At 20.7% G+C, this 18,695-nt stretch overlaps 3 protein-coding genes across 11 annotated transcripts in view; 2 read left to right on the forward strand and 1 right to left on the reverse strand.

Moving 5' to 3' along the window:
- LOC122501958 (calcitonin receptor-like) overlaps nt 1-18,695 on the reverse strand; it is a 314,998-nt gene that overhangs the window by 178,477 nt on the left and 117,826 nt on the right. The window lies entirely within an intron of this gene.
- Nucleotides 1,331-6,093, forward strand: LOC122501955 (UDP-glucosyltransferase 2-like). Of its 2 annotated transcripts, none has more exons than XM_043611755.1 (5): nt 1,331-1,866; nt 2,170-2,589; nt 2,874-3,105; nt 3,364-3,589; nt 5,807-6,093. In XM_043611755.1, the coding sequence occupies exons 1-5, from the start codon at nt 1,450-1,452 to the stop codon at nt 6,087-6,089; spliced, it is 1,578 nt and encodes a 525-aa protein (XP_043467690.1). In that variant the 5' UTR covers nt 1,331-1,449; the 3' UTR covers nt 6,090-6,093. The 2 variants fall into 2 exon arrangements, with proteins under 2 accessions (XP_043467690.1, XP_043467691.1); XM_043611756.1 differs by having other exon boundaries at nt 5,841-5,970.
- Nucleotides 6,663-13,859, forward strand: LOC122501951 (UDP-glucosyltransferase 2-like). Its single transcript, XM_043611749.1, has 5 exons — nt 6,663-7,289; nt 9,600-10,019; nt 10,233-10,464; nt 10,625-10,850; nt 13,313-13,859. Exons 1-5 carry the CDS (start codon nt 6,870-6,872, stop codon nt 13,602-13,604), a joined length of 1,590 nt encoding a protein of 529 aa, XP_043467684.1. The 5' UTR covers nt 6,663-6,869; the 3' UTR covers nt 13,605-13,859.

Genomic DNA, 18,695 nt, shown 5'->3' on the forward strand with positions numbered 1-18,695 from the left:
TTAATATCGAATCAATAAAAAAAATTTAATATCGTATCAATAAAATAAATATTTAATATTGAATTAATAAAAAAACATTAAATATCGAATTAATAAAAAACATATTTCATATCGAATTAATAAAAAACATATTTAATATCAAATTAATAAATAAAAATATTTCATATCAAATCAATAAAAAAATATTTAATCTCAAATCAATAACAAAAATATTTAATATCAAATCAATGAAATAAATATTTAATATTAATAAAATATTTTTAATTAATAAAAAATATAAATACAATTTTAAACAATTAATAACAATAAAGAAACAATGGAAAATTCACTAAAAATAAAATAAATAATAAAAGATAAAGCAAATAATTAAATAAACAATAATTGAAATGACCAAAAAATTAAAATTGTAAATAAAACAATAAATAAATAACTAAACAAAAAATAAAAGAAACAATAAATAAAAAAGTACACCAAAAACTCTGAACTTTAAAATATATAAATAATTATAGAGTGAAAAAAAAATTATTAAATAAAATAGTAAGCATACGTGAAAAATAAAATAGTAAAAAAAATAGTAGAAAATAAAATAGTTAAGATAGTAAATTAAATAGTGAAAATGGAAAATAAAATATTAAAAGTGGTAAATAAAATACTAAAAGTAGTAAATAAAATAGTGAAAATAGTAGAAAATAAAATAGTGAAAATAATAAATTAAATAGTAAAAATAGTAAATAAAATAATAAAAGTGGCAAATAAAATAGTAAAAGTAGTAAATAAAATACTAAAAGTGGTAAATAAAATACTAAAAGTTGTAAATAAAATAGTGAAAATAATAAATTATATAGTGAAAATATAAATAGTAAATAAAATAGTAAAAGTGGTAAATAAAATAGTAAAAGTGGTAAATAAAATAGAAAAAGTAGTAAATAAAATAGTGAAAATAGTAGAAAATAAAATAGTGAAAATAGTAAATTAAATAGTAAAACTAGTAAATAAAACAGTAAAAGTGGTAAATAAAATACCAAAAGTAGTAAATAAAATACTGAAAATAGTAAATTAAATAGTAAAAATAGTAAATAAAACAGTAAAAGTGGTAAATAAAATACCAAAAGTAGTAAATAAAATAGTGAAAATAGTAAATTAATAGTAGAAAATAAAAAAAATAGTGAAAATAGTAAATTAAATAGTAAAAATAGTAAATAAAACAGTAAAAGTGGTAAATAAAATACCAAAAGTAGTAAATAAAATAGTGAAAATAGTAAATTAATCGTAGAAAATAAAAAAAATAGTGAAAATAGTAAATTAAATAGTAAAAATAGTAAATAAAATAGTAAAAGTGATAAATAAAATACTAAAAGTAGTAAAATAAAATAGAATAGTATAAAAAAGAATAGTAAACAAAGAATAAAAAAATAAAGAGAGAAAAATTTCTTTCCTTTCAAAAATAATATGTGTTCGCAAAAGATTTTCATGATATTATTATTCAGTGTGACGTTGAATTTTGAATTTAACAATGGATACAAAATCCTTGGCATTTTTCCATTTCCGGGGAAAAGTCATTTTGTGATGTTTGAACAAATAATGAGGGAACTTGCGCGAAAGGGACATAAAGTAGATGTCATAAGTCATTTTCCTTTAGAAATTCCCCAAGAAAATTACCGTGACTTCAGTATTAAAGGCACTGCTCCAGAAACACAAAATAATGTCACATTTCAAATGATAGAAAATATATCGCAATTTTTTTGGATCAGAGATTTCTTACAAGAGGAAATGAATGCACTTTGTGATATTCTCGGACATTCTGTGTTGCAAGATTTTATTAAAGGACCACTCAAAAAAACATCCTACGATCTTATTGTTGTCGAAGTGAGTTTTTTGAAACATTATTTTCATTTTTAAAAAATTATTTTTACTATTAAAAAAATTTTTTTTACTTTACTTATTTAATATCAAGTTAAAAACTAATTTAGAGCTGAAAAAGAAATTTTTTCGATAAACGAATTTTTTTAGAGGAAACTTTTTTTTCCATTTACGAAAGTAAATGGAAAACAAAGTTTCCACTAAAAAAATTCGTTTATCGAAAAATTTAATTTAATTTACAAAAGTAAATGAAAAAAAAGTTTCCAGTAAAAAAATTCGTTTGTCGAAAAAATTCCCTTTTATTTACAGATCTTCATGAATCCTTGCTTTCTGGCATTTGGGCACCACTTCAAAATTCCAATAATCGGAGTGACAAGTAGTAGTCTCTACGAATGGATGAATGAACCTTTTGGCAATCCATTGAGTACATCATTAATTCACCAATCGAAAAATGACTCATTTATTGTAAATTTTTTCAAGAGATTAATCAACACTGCCAGTACAATACACGCGAAATTAATGTTCGATCATTATTCGCAAGAGCAGAATAATTATGTGAGAAAATATTTTAATGATGAAAATTTTCCCAATATTAATCAACTCGAAAAAAGTGTTGCTCTAGTTTTGGTCAATTCACATTATAGTTTAACGGGCGTCAAACCATTGACAACATCAATTGTGGAAGTTGGTGGAATACATATTCAGGAAGACGAAGAAAAATTGCCCGATGTAAATATTTAAATCCTTTCAAACTCTTTTGTACTGAATAAAATACAGTCTTTTATTTACTAGAAAAGAGGTTTTCTTCTTTTCCTTTTATTTTTTAAACAACAACTCTTTTAAATAGTAAAAAAACTAGTTTGTTGAAAGAAAACAAATTTTGATAATAGAAATTATAAATAATAAAGATGTAAAACAAAATTTGAAGCATCAAGAAATTCTATGCTATAAATAATGAAAATTATTGTAATATTTGATTATAAATTAAATTTTCTCATTTATTTAATTTGCAGGATATTCAAAAATGGCTGGACAATAGTAACAATGGATGTATTTACATAAGTTTCGGATCAATGGTTCTTTTTGAAACATTTCCAAGGCATTTAATTGAAGCCTTTTACGAAGCATTTCAAAATTTACCACAATTTCGATTTTTAATCAAAATTAAAAAACCCGATGATTTAAAATTGAAACTTCCAAGCAATGTCAAGACATTCTCTTGGCTTTCGCAATCACTTGTATTTAGTAAGTCAAACAGAAAATTAATATTCGCTGAAATATTTAATATTTCAATTTAATATTTTTGAAACTTTGGTAAATTGTTATCCTATCCAAGAATGACAAATGCGACTAAAATTTTAACCCATTTTTGACAAAATTTGTAGAAACTAACAAAAGTTAAAATTTTCAACATTACTCACAAGGAAGTTTAACGAAAAAGTCTATCAACTAAAATTATCGAAAATCAAAAATCGAAAATTAACGAAAATTACCATTTTTTAGAATACAAAAATATGAAAATATTTATAACACACGGGGGAATGATGGGAGGATTGGAATCAATTTTGAACGGAATACCAATGATTGGAATACCATTGTTTGCGGATCAATTATCGAATCTGGAAAATTTGGTTCAAAGAAAAATTGCCATTTCCTTAGATTGGAAAACTTTGAATGGCGAACAACTTATAAATGCCATAACGGAAATTTTTCAAAATTCTGTGTACAGGTATATATTGAACATTAAATTTTAAATTTAAATTTAAAAACATTAAATTAAACGTCAGAGGATAATAGGAAATAGTTTAAAGTACATAGATATAATATAAATGTAAATTTCATGTAAATTTAAATCTATATAAAGTTTGTTTTTGTTTCATCTACAAACTGTCTGTTTAATATTATACTTATTTTCAATTTTCATTTTTTTTTTAATAGAAAAACCAAAATTAAAAAATCAGTAATATATAAGTTTTCAAAATTGTGAAAATTAAAGTACAATAAATTAGTTTTGAATTATTTGAAAAAAAGTAGGAAAAAATTGGTAAAACAAAAATTTACAATAACTATTTTTGTATTAATTCATAAACATTTGTGAAACTAAACTTTATAATAATTATTTTCGTATTAATTAAAAAAATCGGTAAAATTAAACTCTACAATAATTATTTTTATACTAATTGAGAAAATGGGTAAAAATAAACCTTACAATAATTATATTTTTATATTAATTGAAAAAATTGGTAAAAACTAACTATATAATAATTATTTTCGTATTAATTAAAAAAAACGGTAAAATTAAACTTTACACTACTTATTTTTGTATAATAATTGAAAAAATGGGTGAAAATAAATCTTACAATAATTATTTTTGTATTAATTGAAAAAATGGGTAAAAACAAACTTTATAATAATTATTTTTGTATTAATTGAAAAATTGGTGAAACTAAACTCTACAATAATTATTTTTATACTAATTGAGGAAAAAATTTTTAAATAATTATTTTCTGATTAATTGAAAAAATTTGTAAAACTGAAGTTCACAATAATTATTTTTATATAACAGAAAAAAATAAGTATAACTAAAATTTACCATAACTATTTATGTATTTAAAAATAATATAAAAATTTCTGAAACTAAACTCTACAATAATTATTTAAGTATTTTAAGTAAAATTTTCAGTAAAATGAAACTTTACAGCAATTATATTTGTATTAATTGGAAAAATTGGTAAAACTAAATTCTACACTAATTAATTTTAAACTAATTGATAAAAAAAAAAATAATTGAAAATATTTGTGAAACTAAACTCTACAATAATTAATTTTTTACTAATTGAGAAAACAATTAATTGAAAAAATTGGTAAAACGGAAGTTCACAATAATAATTAACTATTAATTAAGGGAAAATTCAATTATTTTCGTATTAATTGAAAAAGTTGGTAAAACTAAATTTGAAAACAATTATTTTCTATAATTAATAAAAAAAAAATGGAATAAATTGGTAAAACTGATGTTCACAATATAATTATTTTTGAATCAACTAAAAAGAATAATTGAAAAAATCAGTAAAACCAAATTTGACAGTAATTATTTTTCTAACAATTAAAATTCAAATGCGTATTGTTTAAAATTCTTGGCAATTTATTTTAAATTCCTCTTCTTCTTTGAATGTTAATTTAAATTCAAAATCTATTTAATCATAAACCGTAAAATATTGATTTAATAGTAGATTGTGCATCAAGGGAGGGAAATGGATGATTTCCGACGAGTGTAGTTTGCAGTTCGAGGCGTAGCGAGCAAACGAGCCGAAGGCGAGTGCTTGCGAGCGAAGCCGAGAACTGTAAAACACGAGTGGAAATCAATTTTCCTCCCGAGTTGCACATACTATTTTTTCTAACACACGTATACCGAAAGTACAAACGCGGCAGTTTGATTGTTACTTTTGAATGTATAGTTGTAGCTGGGGGCGGTATAGTTACAACTGTGGTAACTGAAAGTTTGTGAAAAGCTTAAAATAACTAAACTAACCCAAAGAGCGTAGGTTTACGCAAGTAGCGTAAGTAACGTAAGTAACGTAAGTTACGTAACTTACGTAAATCATTTATTATTTGTAACTCGAAAGACTAACATAACTACACCATTTACGTAAGTTACGTAACTACACCATTTGCGTAACTCGCGTAAGTTACGTAAGTCACTTAGCTGACGTAACTCACGTAACTGATTCATCAATGGTCATACTTTGATAATATTACCGAGAAAGCAAGTTACTTTTCCTCCCTCACAGGGAGGGAATGTTACATTCCCTCCCGGTGACGTCACTAGCCGGGAGGGAATGTACATTCCCTCCCGCTCGCAGGGAATCATACACTTTTCTCCCGCTAAACACGTAGGAAATGGTGTACTTTCGGTGCGTGTGGTAGAAAAAAATATAATTTTCAGAAAAAATGTAAATAAATTATCAAAATTATACAAGGATCGACCATTGAGTCCTTTGGAAACAGCAACTTTTTGGATTGAATACATTGGAAGAAATGGAAATGTACTTCAATCGCCAGCTACAAAATTACAATGGTGGCAGTTGGAACTTTTAGACGTTTATGGATTTTTGTTACTAATTACTTTTGCAATATCCTACACAGTGTATTTCATTGTTGTAAAATTATTTAAATTCTTTATTTTTATTACGTTTACCAAAAATTTAGAGTCAAAAAAGAAGCAATAAAAAAACTGCCACAATTTCTATTTTTTATGTCGCATTTATTATTTTTAATTCATAAACTTTTTTCCCCAAAAAAAAAATAAAAATAAAAAATGTGTATAATTAAAAATTTTCAAATTCTATTTTTATCTATTTTTAGTTTAATTTAATTTTTAATTTACTTCTTACTTTACTAAATTAATTTCACTTTCAACATCGTATTAATTAAAATATAAACAAGTGCAAATTTTATTAAATTTACATTTTAGTACACAAATTTCTCTGTCAATATTTTATTAATTAAAATAATAACAAGTGAAAATTTCAAATTTACTATTTACTATAAATAATTAATTTCAAATTTGATATTTTTGACATATCGACATTTTTAAAATTGATTTAAAAAAATATTCAAAACTAAAGACTAATTTCAAAATATATTAAAAAACTTTAAATAGAGTATATATATATGCATTTTATTAGAAAATATAACTGCGACAATTTTATCATTTATGACCTTGAACGAAATTGCAGTAAAGTTCATTTTTATTATCCCCTCCCTCCCTCTTTTCTTTCTCATGATGATGTTACAAGACCAATGTGATAAATTCTCTACTCACCATTCGAAATAATCGGTTTCTTTATTGCGATCTATTGAGAATAACAATCAATTTTAACGTTAAATTTTTATTGCGAGAAATAAAATTTCAAATAAAACCAAAAAAAAAAAAAAAAGAGTTTTCCCTCCTAAAATAGTGTTGTTAAGAAATTAATTTTAATCTTTTAATAAATTAAGTGTTTAAAATGGCGACAATAAATTTTTTAATAATATTGTCAATTCTTACTGTTGTTATTAATAATAGTGAAATAAGTGATGGTTACAGAATTTTGGGAATATTTCCATTGAATGGAAAAAGTCATTTTGTTATGTGTGAACAATTAATGAAAACTTTAGCGAAAAAGGGTCATCATGTCGATGTTATTAGCCATTTTCCTCTTAAAGAACCAATTCCTAATTATCATGATTTAAGTATTAAGGGCTCATTACATAATGTTGTCAATAACATAACTTTCGAACAATTTACCAAATTTGGTCCTGGTGGTTTTAGCGAATTTATCGATATGGCCGGTAATCAAATATGTAAATTATTAAGTCATCCAGTTATCAGTAATGTCATTAAAAATCCTCCAAAGGACCCGCCGTATGATCTCGTCATTGTTGAGGTAATTAATTACTGTTAATTGCTATTGCTGTAATTATGCTCACTAACATTATTTTTAAAATTAATATTTTTAATATTTATAATTTTAATATTAATATTTCTATGACACATTTTTGATGTTTTAAAGCCAATTAATTGAATATTGAATATTTTTATTATTAATTTTTTTCCAAGTATTGCTATTAATACTATTATTATTATTAGAGACTATTATTATTTGTTTTGTTTTTTATTATTTATTATTATTTGCAGTTTGCTAAAACAGTCTTTTTAAATTAATTTTTATTATCTCATTAAAATTTAAATTATTAATATTTTTTACTTCTATTGTTACATTTTTTTATATTCAAAGTTAAATAATAATTTTTATTAATAATTTCATCTTTTGACACAAATAATAATTATTATTTAGCTTCGAAAAACAAACAATTTTAAAATTAATAATAAAATAATAAACTATATTTGTACAGAAAAAAAAATTATAAATCAAATAATTAAAAAATTGATGATTTGAGAGTAAGCACTCGATTACTTATTTTTTTCTTGCTTCACTGATTTCATTTATCTGATAAAAGACGATAAAAATTGACTCTTTATTTCAATTTTACTCCATTAAATCTAATTTCTGTTTCTTAATAAAAAAATATATGTCAAAAGAAAATTAGAAGTGAAAAACTATTTTAAATTTAAATTATACAATAAAAAATAATTCTCCAACTGTTTAATGTTGAAATAGAATTGAAAAATTTTAATTGTTAAAACAAAATTAAAAGCTGAAAACAATTTCAAATTGTTCGATTCAAATAAGTATTTAAAAATTTTCTAATTTTGTTTAAATTTAATTGAATTTAGTTAAAATTTAAATTAGTTTAATTGTTAATTGTAATTAAATGAGAATAAAATTTAGAAATTGAAAGAATTTTAATTTTTAAAATAAAATTAAAAGTAAAAAACAATTTTAAATTATCAAAATCAAATTGAAATTAAATTTAATTGTGAAAATGAAATAACAAGTAGTTCTAAATAACAATAAATTGTTAAAATAGAATTAAAATTTAAAAAAAAATTTTAAATTTTGTTATAATTTAGTTAGAATAGAAAACAATTTAAAGCTGATAATTATAAATTGTTCAAATTAAATTAAAATTAAAAAATAATTTTAAGTTTTTCTTAAAATCAAATTGAAATTAAAAAATACTTTCAAGTTGTTACAAGTAAATTAGAATAAAAAACAATTTTAAATTGTTATAAAACAGAATTAGAAGTGAAAAATAATTATAATTGTTAAAATTAAATTAGAAGTAAAAAAATAATTATCCAACTGTATAATGTCGAATTAAAATTGAAAAATTTTAATTGTTAAAACAAAATTAAAAGTTGAAAACAATTTCAAATTGTTCGATTTAAATTAAAAATTAAAAATTCTTCTAATTTTGTTTCAATTTATTCAATGTAATTGAATTTAATTTAGTTAAAATTTAAATTAGTTTAATTGTTAATTGTAATTAAATAAGAATAAAGTTTAGAAATGAAAAGAATTCTTATTATTAAAATAAAATTAAAAGTAAAACAATTTTAAATTATCAAAATCAAATTGAAATTAAATTAATAATTTTAATTGTTAAAATTAAATAACAAGTAATAAACAATAATAAATTGTTAAAATAGAATTAAAATTAAAAAATATTTCTAAATTTTGTTAAAATTTAGTTAGAATAGAAAACAATTTCAAACTGTTAATTAATTGTCAACTGTTAATTATAAATTGTTTAAATTAAATTAAAATTAAAAATTAATTCTAAGTTTTTGTAAAAATCAAATTGAAATTAAAAAATACTTTCAAGTTGTTTCAAGTAAATTAGAATAAAAAACGACTTTAAATTGTTCAAATAAAATTAGAAGTGAAAAATAATTATAATTTTTCAAATAAAATTAAACGTAAAAAATAATTCCACGTGGTTAAAATTAAATTACTAGCAACCGCAGAAGTATAGGAGAAGCGTTCCCTTCCACTCGCAAGAACAGTTTGCTCATTGGATGGCGAACCGAAGGAAGGGGAAGGTCCCTGGGTGGGGGGACGCTTCTCCTATAGTCTCGTGCGTTGCTCACTTTTACTCTTCTGAAAATAAAAAAGAAGAAAATAAATAAAAAAAAATATATACAAATAAATAAATAAATATTAAGAAAATAAAACCTATTAAAAAAAGTAATGAATAATTAAAGAATAAATAAAAATACAAGTATAAATAAATAATAAGTAAAGAAATAAAAATTTCGAAATATTTAAAGTACAAAACAACTTTTTTTTCAGGTATTCGCGGCTCATTGCTACTTTGCACTTGGACGACACCTAAAAGTACCAATGATTGGCGTTTCAACGGCGGCATTATACGAATGGATTCGCGAACCAATTGGAAATCCTGGTAATCAGGCAATAATTCCTGGACCATTCACTGGATTAAATTTCAATATGAATTTTTGGCAACGTGTAAAAAACACACTAATGTCACACTTTATAAAGCATGTATTCAACTATTATGTGGACAAACAATCGAAATACGTCGATGAACACTTTGGACCAGGTTATCCGGACATTTATCAACTTTCAACGGAATTAGATCTTTTGTTAGTGAATTCACATTTCAGTATTAATGGAATTCAACCTATGACTCCAGCTGTTGTTGAAGTTGGAGGTTTACATATCGAGGACAGTGGAAGGAAATTAGATCCGGTATTCCTCTATATTTGTACAAAAACTTACTTTCAGTTCTAGTGCTTTTATACTCTCTCCTGAAACACTCAATCTCTCCTAGTTGTTAAAACCGTATAATATTTATTTTCTTTTTTCAAACTTCTCTCTTTTGTTGCAGAAAAATAAAAAAAAATAGAATAATAATACAAAAAAAATGATTTAGAAAAAATAACCTTTTTTTTCTGAACGCAGGATTTACAACAATGGCTTGACGAAAGCTCGTCGGGATGTATTTATATATCCTTTGGATCAATGGTAAAAATAGAATCATTCCCAAGGGAGACACTTAAAGCTTTTTATTCAACTTTTCGAAATATTGCGCCAGTTCGAGTTTTAATGAAAATCGCAAATCCAAAGGAATTGCCTGCAGATTTACCGAAAAATGTGAAAACACATTCATGGCTACCGCAGATTCAAATTCTGAGTAAGGAATTCAATTTTCTATCAAAATATTAGAAACAGAATTTACTATTTAAAATTTACAATTTTCTTAGAAATATACTAGTACTTAGTAGTACTTCTTACTATAATATTTAGTAATATTTAATTTGTATTTAATTAAATATTTTTTCAATTCTTTTTAGAGCACAAAAATGTGATAGCATTTGTCACTCATGGAGGATTAATGAGTACTTTGGAGGCAATTTACTGTGGAGTACCTATGGTGGGAATTCCACTCTTTGGAGATCAGATTATTAATATAAAATCACACCAAGAACGAAGAATGGCGATTTCATTGAGTTATAAAAATATCACCGAAAGTGAATTCACAAATGCTATCAAGACTGTGTTGGAAAATCCGGAATATAGGTGAAAATTCGTTATTACTAATAAATAATCAACTAATTAATTCTCTACCTAATTAAAAAATTAATTAGCTATTAGTTGATTATCAACAAAATTATTTTATTAATTTTCCAAATTATTAGTTTCCTCAAAGTTGTCGAAATTTTAGCCTAAATCTTTGTCTAAATATTTAGTTTTAATTATTTATCTAAATTTCGTCAATTATTTTAGTATTAAATTTTATTAATTTTATTAATTATTCATTAATCTGGGAAATTAATTTATTAATCAATTGAATAATTCTTTCTTTGGTAAAAAAAAACGAAAAATCAACTGAATAATTAGTTTGCTAATTATCTAATTAATAAATTATTAATTATCTACCTAATTAATTTTTTAATGCTCTAGATAATTAGTTCGTTAGTTATATAAAATACAAAATAAAATAAATAGACAAAATAATAAATATAGAAATACAAGAAATAAAGAAATACAGGGTTGCGACAAAAGGAATTAACAATTTCAAAAATTTCAAATTCAAACTTTTTGAAATTCAAAAAAAAATTTATTGAATAATTGAATGTCTCTTAAAATTGAATTCTCACAAAGAATTTTATCAAAAAAATTTTAAATAATTGAATTTTTTCGACAAATTTTAATAAAATTTCTAAGAATAATTAAATTTTTCTAGGAATTCGATTAAAATTGTATTAAAAAAAATTAAAATTATGCGATGAGTTTTATTATTTCTGAAAATAATTGAATCCATGTAAAAAATTTTATTATTTATGAAAATAATTGTTAATAAAAAAATTATTTATTGGTCCTGAGCTATTACTAGAACAATTCAAAATAATATCTGTGTCTTCAAAATTAATTTAATTTACAATTAATAAAAAGTAACCATAGCCGATAATCAGCAGGAGATAAAAAATTATTTTTTTTATCAAACTTTATCTTTTGTTTATTATAAACAATTGTTTATAAAAAATTGTTTATTAATCCTGAACTGTGTCTAAAATAATTCCAATTAATGGAGTTTTAAAATTTTTAAATTTTATACGTTTAAATTAAATTCTTTTCAATTCTATTATTTTTTAAATTCAATAAATCCAGACCGGAAAGTCCAAGAAAAAAATGTCCAAAGTACAAAAAATCCAAAATGAAAATGCCCAAAGTCAAAAAATCAAAAATAAATAAAAACTTCCAAAATAAATAATAAAACATGTGAAAAAGCCACGTTATTTCTTTTATGCTATAAAATCGGAATTATTTTCAACATTTTTGATAAAATTCTTTACAAAAATTCAATTATTTCGAAACATAAAAAAATTCTTCATAAAAATTCAATTATTTTCATAAATAAAAAAATTTCTAGAAGAATAATTTCAATCATTCAATAAAATTTTTAAAACAATTATTCCAAGAAATACAATTATTTTCAACTATTTTGATGAAATTCATTACAAAAATTAAATTATTTTCAAAAATAAAAAAATTCTTCACAAAGTTTCAATTATTTTCATAAGTAAACGAATTTCTAGAAGAATTTCAAATATTTTATAAAATTTTTAAAATAATTATTCCACGAAATACAATTATTTTCAACAATTTTGATGAAATTCTTTATAAAAATACAATTATTGTCAAAAATAAAAAAAATTTTCACAAAATTTCAATTATTTTCATAAAATAAAAAGATTTTTAGAAGAATTTCAAGTATTCTATAAAATGTTTTAAAAAAAGGACAATTTCATTCAAGGCAACCATTTAAATTTTTATAACTCAATTTTTTTCATTGGATTTTTAATTTCTTTCCACTTTTTGACCAGGACAAAAAATCCAAAAAAATAAATCCAAAGTGAAACTATTTTTTTTACTTATTTGGATTTCATTTACTTTGGATTTTTTGGTTTGGACTTTTTGTTTTGGACTTCTTATCCGGATACCCTGTTAACCACCCAGATTGTTGTTAACTTATTAATCAGTTAAGTTTTAATTATCTAACAAAGAAATTTACTAATTATTTAACTAATTAATTTATTATCTTCGTAATTATTTCGATTATTATTTATTTTTAACTATCTAGATAATTAGTTGGTTGATTACCGAAACAATTTACTTGTTAATTATTAAAAAAAATTAATTTATTAATTATTTAAATAATTAACTTATTAATCAACTGAATTATTTTTTTTGTACAGAAAAGAAAGAATCAACTAAATAATTAGTTCACTAACTGTCTAACTAATTAATTTTCTAATTATCTATATAATTAGTTTGTTAATTATTCAAGTAATAACAATTAACTCGTTAATTATTTAACAAATTAATTTGTGAATTAATTAAGTAAACAGCTTATTAATCAGTTAAATATTTAAAATTTAGTTCATTAATTATCTAAATTATTAAACAGTCTTTTAAATGAGAAATTATTAACCGATGTTACTGCCTTGTTAATTAATATTTTTTTTCTTTATTTTCAGACAAAACGTCGAGAGAATATCAAAGTTATATTACGATCGACCAATGAGTCCTCACGATACTGCAGTTTTTTGGGTGGAATATATAATAAGACATAGGAACGTTCTTCATTCCCCTGCAATCAATTTATCATGGTATCAAGTTCAATTATTGGACGTTTACGGTTTTATACTCCTCGTTTTCATCCTCGTTATGTATCTTTTAATATTAATAATTCGCGGTTTAATTAAATATATTTTTGGTACGAAAAAAAGGAATAACAAAGCAGAATTTCTTACTAAAAAGAAGAAATAATAAATTCATCATTATTATATAATGCAATTTATAACTGCAATTAAAATACTCCTTCAATTAGATTTCTTCGTTTAATTAAATGAATTTTAAATAATATCTTTGTCTCCATTAATTTTAAAAAACTAGTGAATGACTGACACGTACTTATAAAATATCGTTGATTTTTATTTTTAATTATTACTAATTGAAATTTTTTATATTTGTATCCATAATTTGTATATTTTCTCATTAATAAACCTATTTTTGAATTTTAAATTTCTCCTAAATAATAATTAGTATTGTTATAATTTTAATTAATAAAATACGATATTCATTTATATTAAATAAATGAGCATTATTTTAAATAATTAAATTATAAATTTATAATTAGAGAAATTTTTTAATAAAATGCATTCTTTTATAAAATAACGTAAAATAATTGAATTGGCAAATAGTATAGTTATATATCGGAATAATGTGAAAAATTCATCAATGTTTTTTGACGATCAACAAAAAAATACATCCAATAACAAAAGATAATGAATTTCATGTCGATCCGAATAAAACAGAAAATTTCTCTTTTATATTTCATCTCGTTATATAACATTAATATTTATTAAATAACAGAGAATAAATAAATAACAGAGAAAAAGTTTTTCCCTTTTTTCACTAACGTTCTCTAAATTCAATGTAAATAATTTTTAATATTTTTAAACAGCATCGTCGTAAAAAAATAATTAAATAAAGCAAGATAAAAATTAATTTTATTAAAAATTAATTGACAATATTAATTAATAATTTTATGAACGTTCTCTAAATTCAACATAAATCATTTTTAATATTTTTAAATCAAGAAAAATATTAATTTAATTAACAATTAATTGACAATTACTTAACAATTAACTGACAATTAATTGACAATAGATTTACAAGAAATTTTCCAATAATCGAAAATATAGTTCGGTTTTAACAAGTTTCAATTTTAAAATTGAAAAAAGAGACAGTGATTGGCATATCTCTCAAAATAAAACTCATTAATGTATTCATTTTTAAGAAACGTAAAATATATCGTTATCTTCAAGATATTTTAATAAAAAAAAGTAGAATGCAAACGAAAAGTATAAGTGACAGTTCCTACAATAGTTTGTCGTCGTCAAAAAAGAAATAGAATATAAAAAAGTAAAATTAAAAAAAAATCAATTATTCTTCCATAAAGAATGAATTCATTATTTCCAATTCAACTAATTTTTATCATAATTATAATTAATTGTAACCCAAACGAAGGAGCAAGAATTTTGGGAATATTTCCCCTACAGGGACAAAGTCATTTTGTAATTTGTAATCGACTAATGAAATTATTGGCAAAAAGTGGACATCAAGTCGATGTGATTAGTCATTTTCCAGAAAAAATTCCAATTTCAAATTATAAAGATTTTAGTTTAGATGGTACACTATATCCAATTGTGAATAATATGAATTATTCCGATATAAAAATGTTTTCGACAATTTCGCTGAAAAATCTATTTCTCTTTTCTGGCGATAAAGTGTGTGATTTACTCAAGCATCAAATTTTTGAAAATATTATAAATAATCCTCCCAACGATCCACCGTACGATCTTGTTATCATTGAGGTAATTTCAACTTTAAATATTCAAAAAATAAATGACAATTTTTTTTATTTTTCTTAATCAATTATAAATAAAAAATTTTAGCTAAACTTTATGTTAATAAATTTTATTAATATTATAATGGTAAAATTTTATGATCCACAAGTTTTGAACGTTCAAATGAACGAAACATATTTTAATAGAAATATTTTTATAAATTACTGTTAGCAATAAAAATTAAAAACTTAAATTTTACACTTAGAAACTTAATAATTTTTTTTTAGTGACACGAAATTATTGTAACATTTTAAATTGAAAAATAAATAAATAAATTTTGTTCATTTGATCGTTCAGAACTTTAGGATTATAAAATTTTAATTAAAAAAATTGAATTATTAATTTCTTTCTCTAATTTAAAGCAATGAAATTAAAATTTATTAATTCTAATCAATAGAATTAAAATTCGAAAATTTGAATCAATAAAATTGAAATTCGAAAATTTTATAATCAACAGAATTAAAATTGGAACATTTAAAACAATACAATTAAAATTTTCAAATTTGAATTAACAAAATTAAAAGTCGAAAATTTAATCAAAACAATTAAAATTAGGAAAATTTACACAATAATGAAAATACAATATAATTAAAATTGAAAAATTTGATTCAATGATGATTCACAAATTTTGAACGAAATATTTTTTTCATTATAAACATTTTAAAAAAATTACAAATGACAATAAAAATTAAAAAATGTTACATTAAATATTTTGAAAATTTATAATTTTTTGATTCCTGATGAAATATTATTATAATAAATTATTTATTTTAAAGAGAAATAAATAAATTTCGTTCATTTAAACGTTCGGAACTTTAGGAACGAGTAATTTATTCAAAAATAAATTATTTTGTGGAATAAAAAAATTAATTCTTATCTAAATAACTTTAAACTAAATTATTCACATTCTTCTAAAATTTTTAATTTTCAAATAAATGCAACTTTTTTCTATAATTTTTGGAAAATATTTAAACAGAAAACAAATTTTGTGCATTTGAAGATTAACAACTTTAAGGACACAAATATTAGATTTGAAAAATTTTTATTTATTAAATTATAGAATTTTATAGAATTAAAAGGTAAAAATTTCAATTTATTGAGTTAAAATACAAAAAATTTAATTAATTAATCTTAATTGATAAATTTACATCTTAACTGATTGTGTTACAATTAAAAAATTTTATTTGGTTGAGCTAAATTTAAAAATTTTAATTGATTGAGTCAAAATTCAAAAATTTTAGTTAACTTAGTTTAAATTTAAAATCTCAAATTGATTAAGTTAAAATTCAAAAATGTTAATTAATTGATTAAAATTTTAAAGTTTTAATTGATTGAGTGAAAATTCTAAAACTTTAGTTGATTTAGTTTAAATTTAAAATCTTTAATTGATTGAATTAAAATTCAAAAATTTAAATCGATTGAGTCAAAATTCAATAATTTTTATTAATAGATTTAAAATTCATACATTTTAGTTGATTTAGTTTAAATTTAAAATCTTAAATTGATTAAGTTAAAATTCAAAAATGTTAATTAATTGATTAAAATTCAAAGGTTTTAATTGATTGAGTCAAAATTAAAAAATTTTAGTTGATTTAGTTTAAATTTAAAATCTTAAATTGATTGAGTTAAAATTCAAAAATTTTAATTAATTGATTAAAATTCAAAAGTTTTAATTGATTGAGTGAAAATTCTAAAAATTTTAGTTGATTTACTTTAAATTTAAAATCTTAAATTGATTGAGTTAAAATTCAAAAATGTTAATTAATTGATTAAAATTCAAAAGTTTTAATTGATTGAGTGAAAATTCTAAAAATTTTAGTTGATTTACTTTAAATTTAAAATCTTAAATTGATTGAGTTAAAATTCAAAAATTTTAATTAATTGATTAAAATTCAAAAGTTTTAATTGATTGAGTGAAAATTCTAAAATTTTAGTTGATTTAGTTTAAATTTAAAATCTTTAATTGATTGAATTAAAATTCACAAATTTAAATCGATTGAGTCAAAATTCAATAATTTTTATTAATAGATTTAAAATTCAAAAATTTTAGTTGATTTAGTTTAAATTTAAAATCATAAATTGATTAAGTTAAAATTCAAAAATGTTAATTAATTGATTAAAATTCAAAGGTTTTAATTGATTGAGTCAAAATTAAAAAATTTTAGTTGATTTAGTTTAAATTTAAAATCTTAAATTGATTGAGTTAAAATTCAAAAATTTTAATCAATTGATTAAAATTCAAAAGTTTTAATTGATTGAGTGAAAATTCTAAAATTTTAGTTGATTTAGTTTAAATTTAAAATCTTTAATTGATTGAATTAAAATTCAAAAATTTAAATCGATTGAGTCAAAATTCAATAATTTTTATTAATAGATTTAAAATTCAAAAATTTTAGTTGATTTAGTTTAAATTTAAAATCATAAATTGATTAAGTTAAAATTCAAAAATGTTAATTAATTGATTAAAATTCAAAGGTTTTAATTGATTGAGTCAAAATTAAAAAATTTTAGTTGATTTAGTTTAAATTTAAAATCTTAAATTGATTGAGTTAAAATTCAAAAATTTTAATTAATTGATTAAAATTCAAAAGTTTTAATTGATTGAGTGAAAATTCTAAAAATTTTAGTTGATTTAGTTTAAATTTAAAATCATAAATTGATTAAGTTAAAATTCAAAAATGTTAATTAATTGATTAAAATTCAAAGGTTTTAATTGATTGAGTCAAAATTAAAAAATTTTAGTTGATTTAGTTTAAATTTAAAATCTTAAATTGATTGAGTTAAAATTCAAAAATTTTAATTAATTGATTAAAATTCAAAAGTTTTAATTGATTGAGTGAAAATTCTAAAATTTTAGTTGATTTAGTTTAAATTTAAAATCTTTAATTGATTGAATTAAAATTCAAAAATTTAAATCGATTGAGTCAAAATTCAATAATTTTTATTAATAGATTTAAAATTCAAAAATTTTAGTTGATTTAGTTTAAATTTAAAATCATAAATTGATTAAGTTAAAATTCAAAAATGTTAATTAATTGATTAAAATTCAAAGGTTTTAATTGATTGAGTCAAAATTAAAAAATTTTAGTTGATTTACTTTAAATTTAAAATCTTAAATTGATTGAGTTAAAATTCAAAAATTTTAATTAATTGATTAAAATTCAAAAGTTTTAATTGATTGAGTGAAAATTCTAAAATTTTAGTTGATTTAGTTTAAATTTAAAATCTTTAATTGATTGAATTAAAATTCACAAATTTAAATCGATTGAGTCAAAATTCAATAATTTTTATTAATAGATTTAAAATTCAAAAATTTTAGTTGATTTAGTTTAAATTTAAAATCATAAATTGATTAAGTTAAAATTCAAAAATGTTAATTAATTGATTAAAATTCAAAGGTTTTAATTGATTGAGTCAAAATTAAAAAATTTTAGTTGATTTAGTTTAA

The sequence above is a fragment of the Leptopilina heterotoma genome, unplaced genomic scaffold (genome assembly GCF_015476425.1).
Source record: "Leptopilina heterotoma isolate Lh14 unplaced genomic scaffold, ASM1547642v1 Lhet_219, whole genome shotgun sequence".
Classification (NCBI taxonomy): Eukaryota; Metazoa; Arthropoda; class Insecta; order Hymenoptera; family Figitidae; genus Leptopilina; species Leptopilina heterotoma.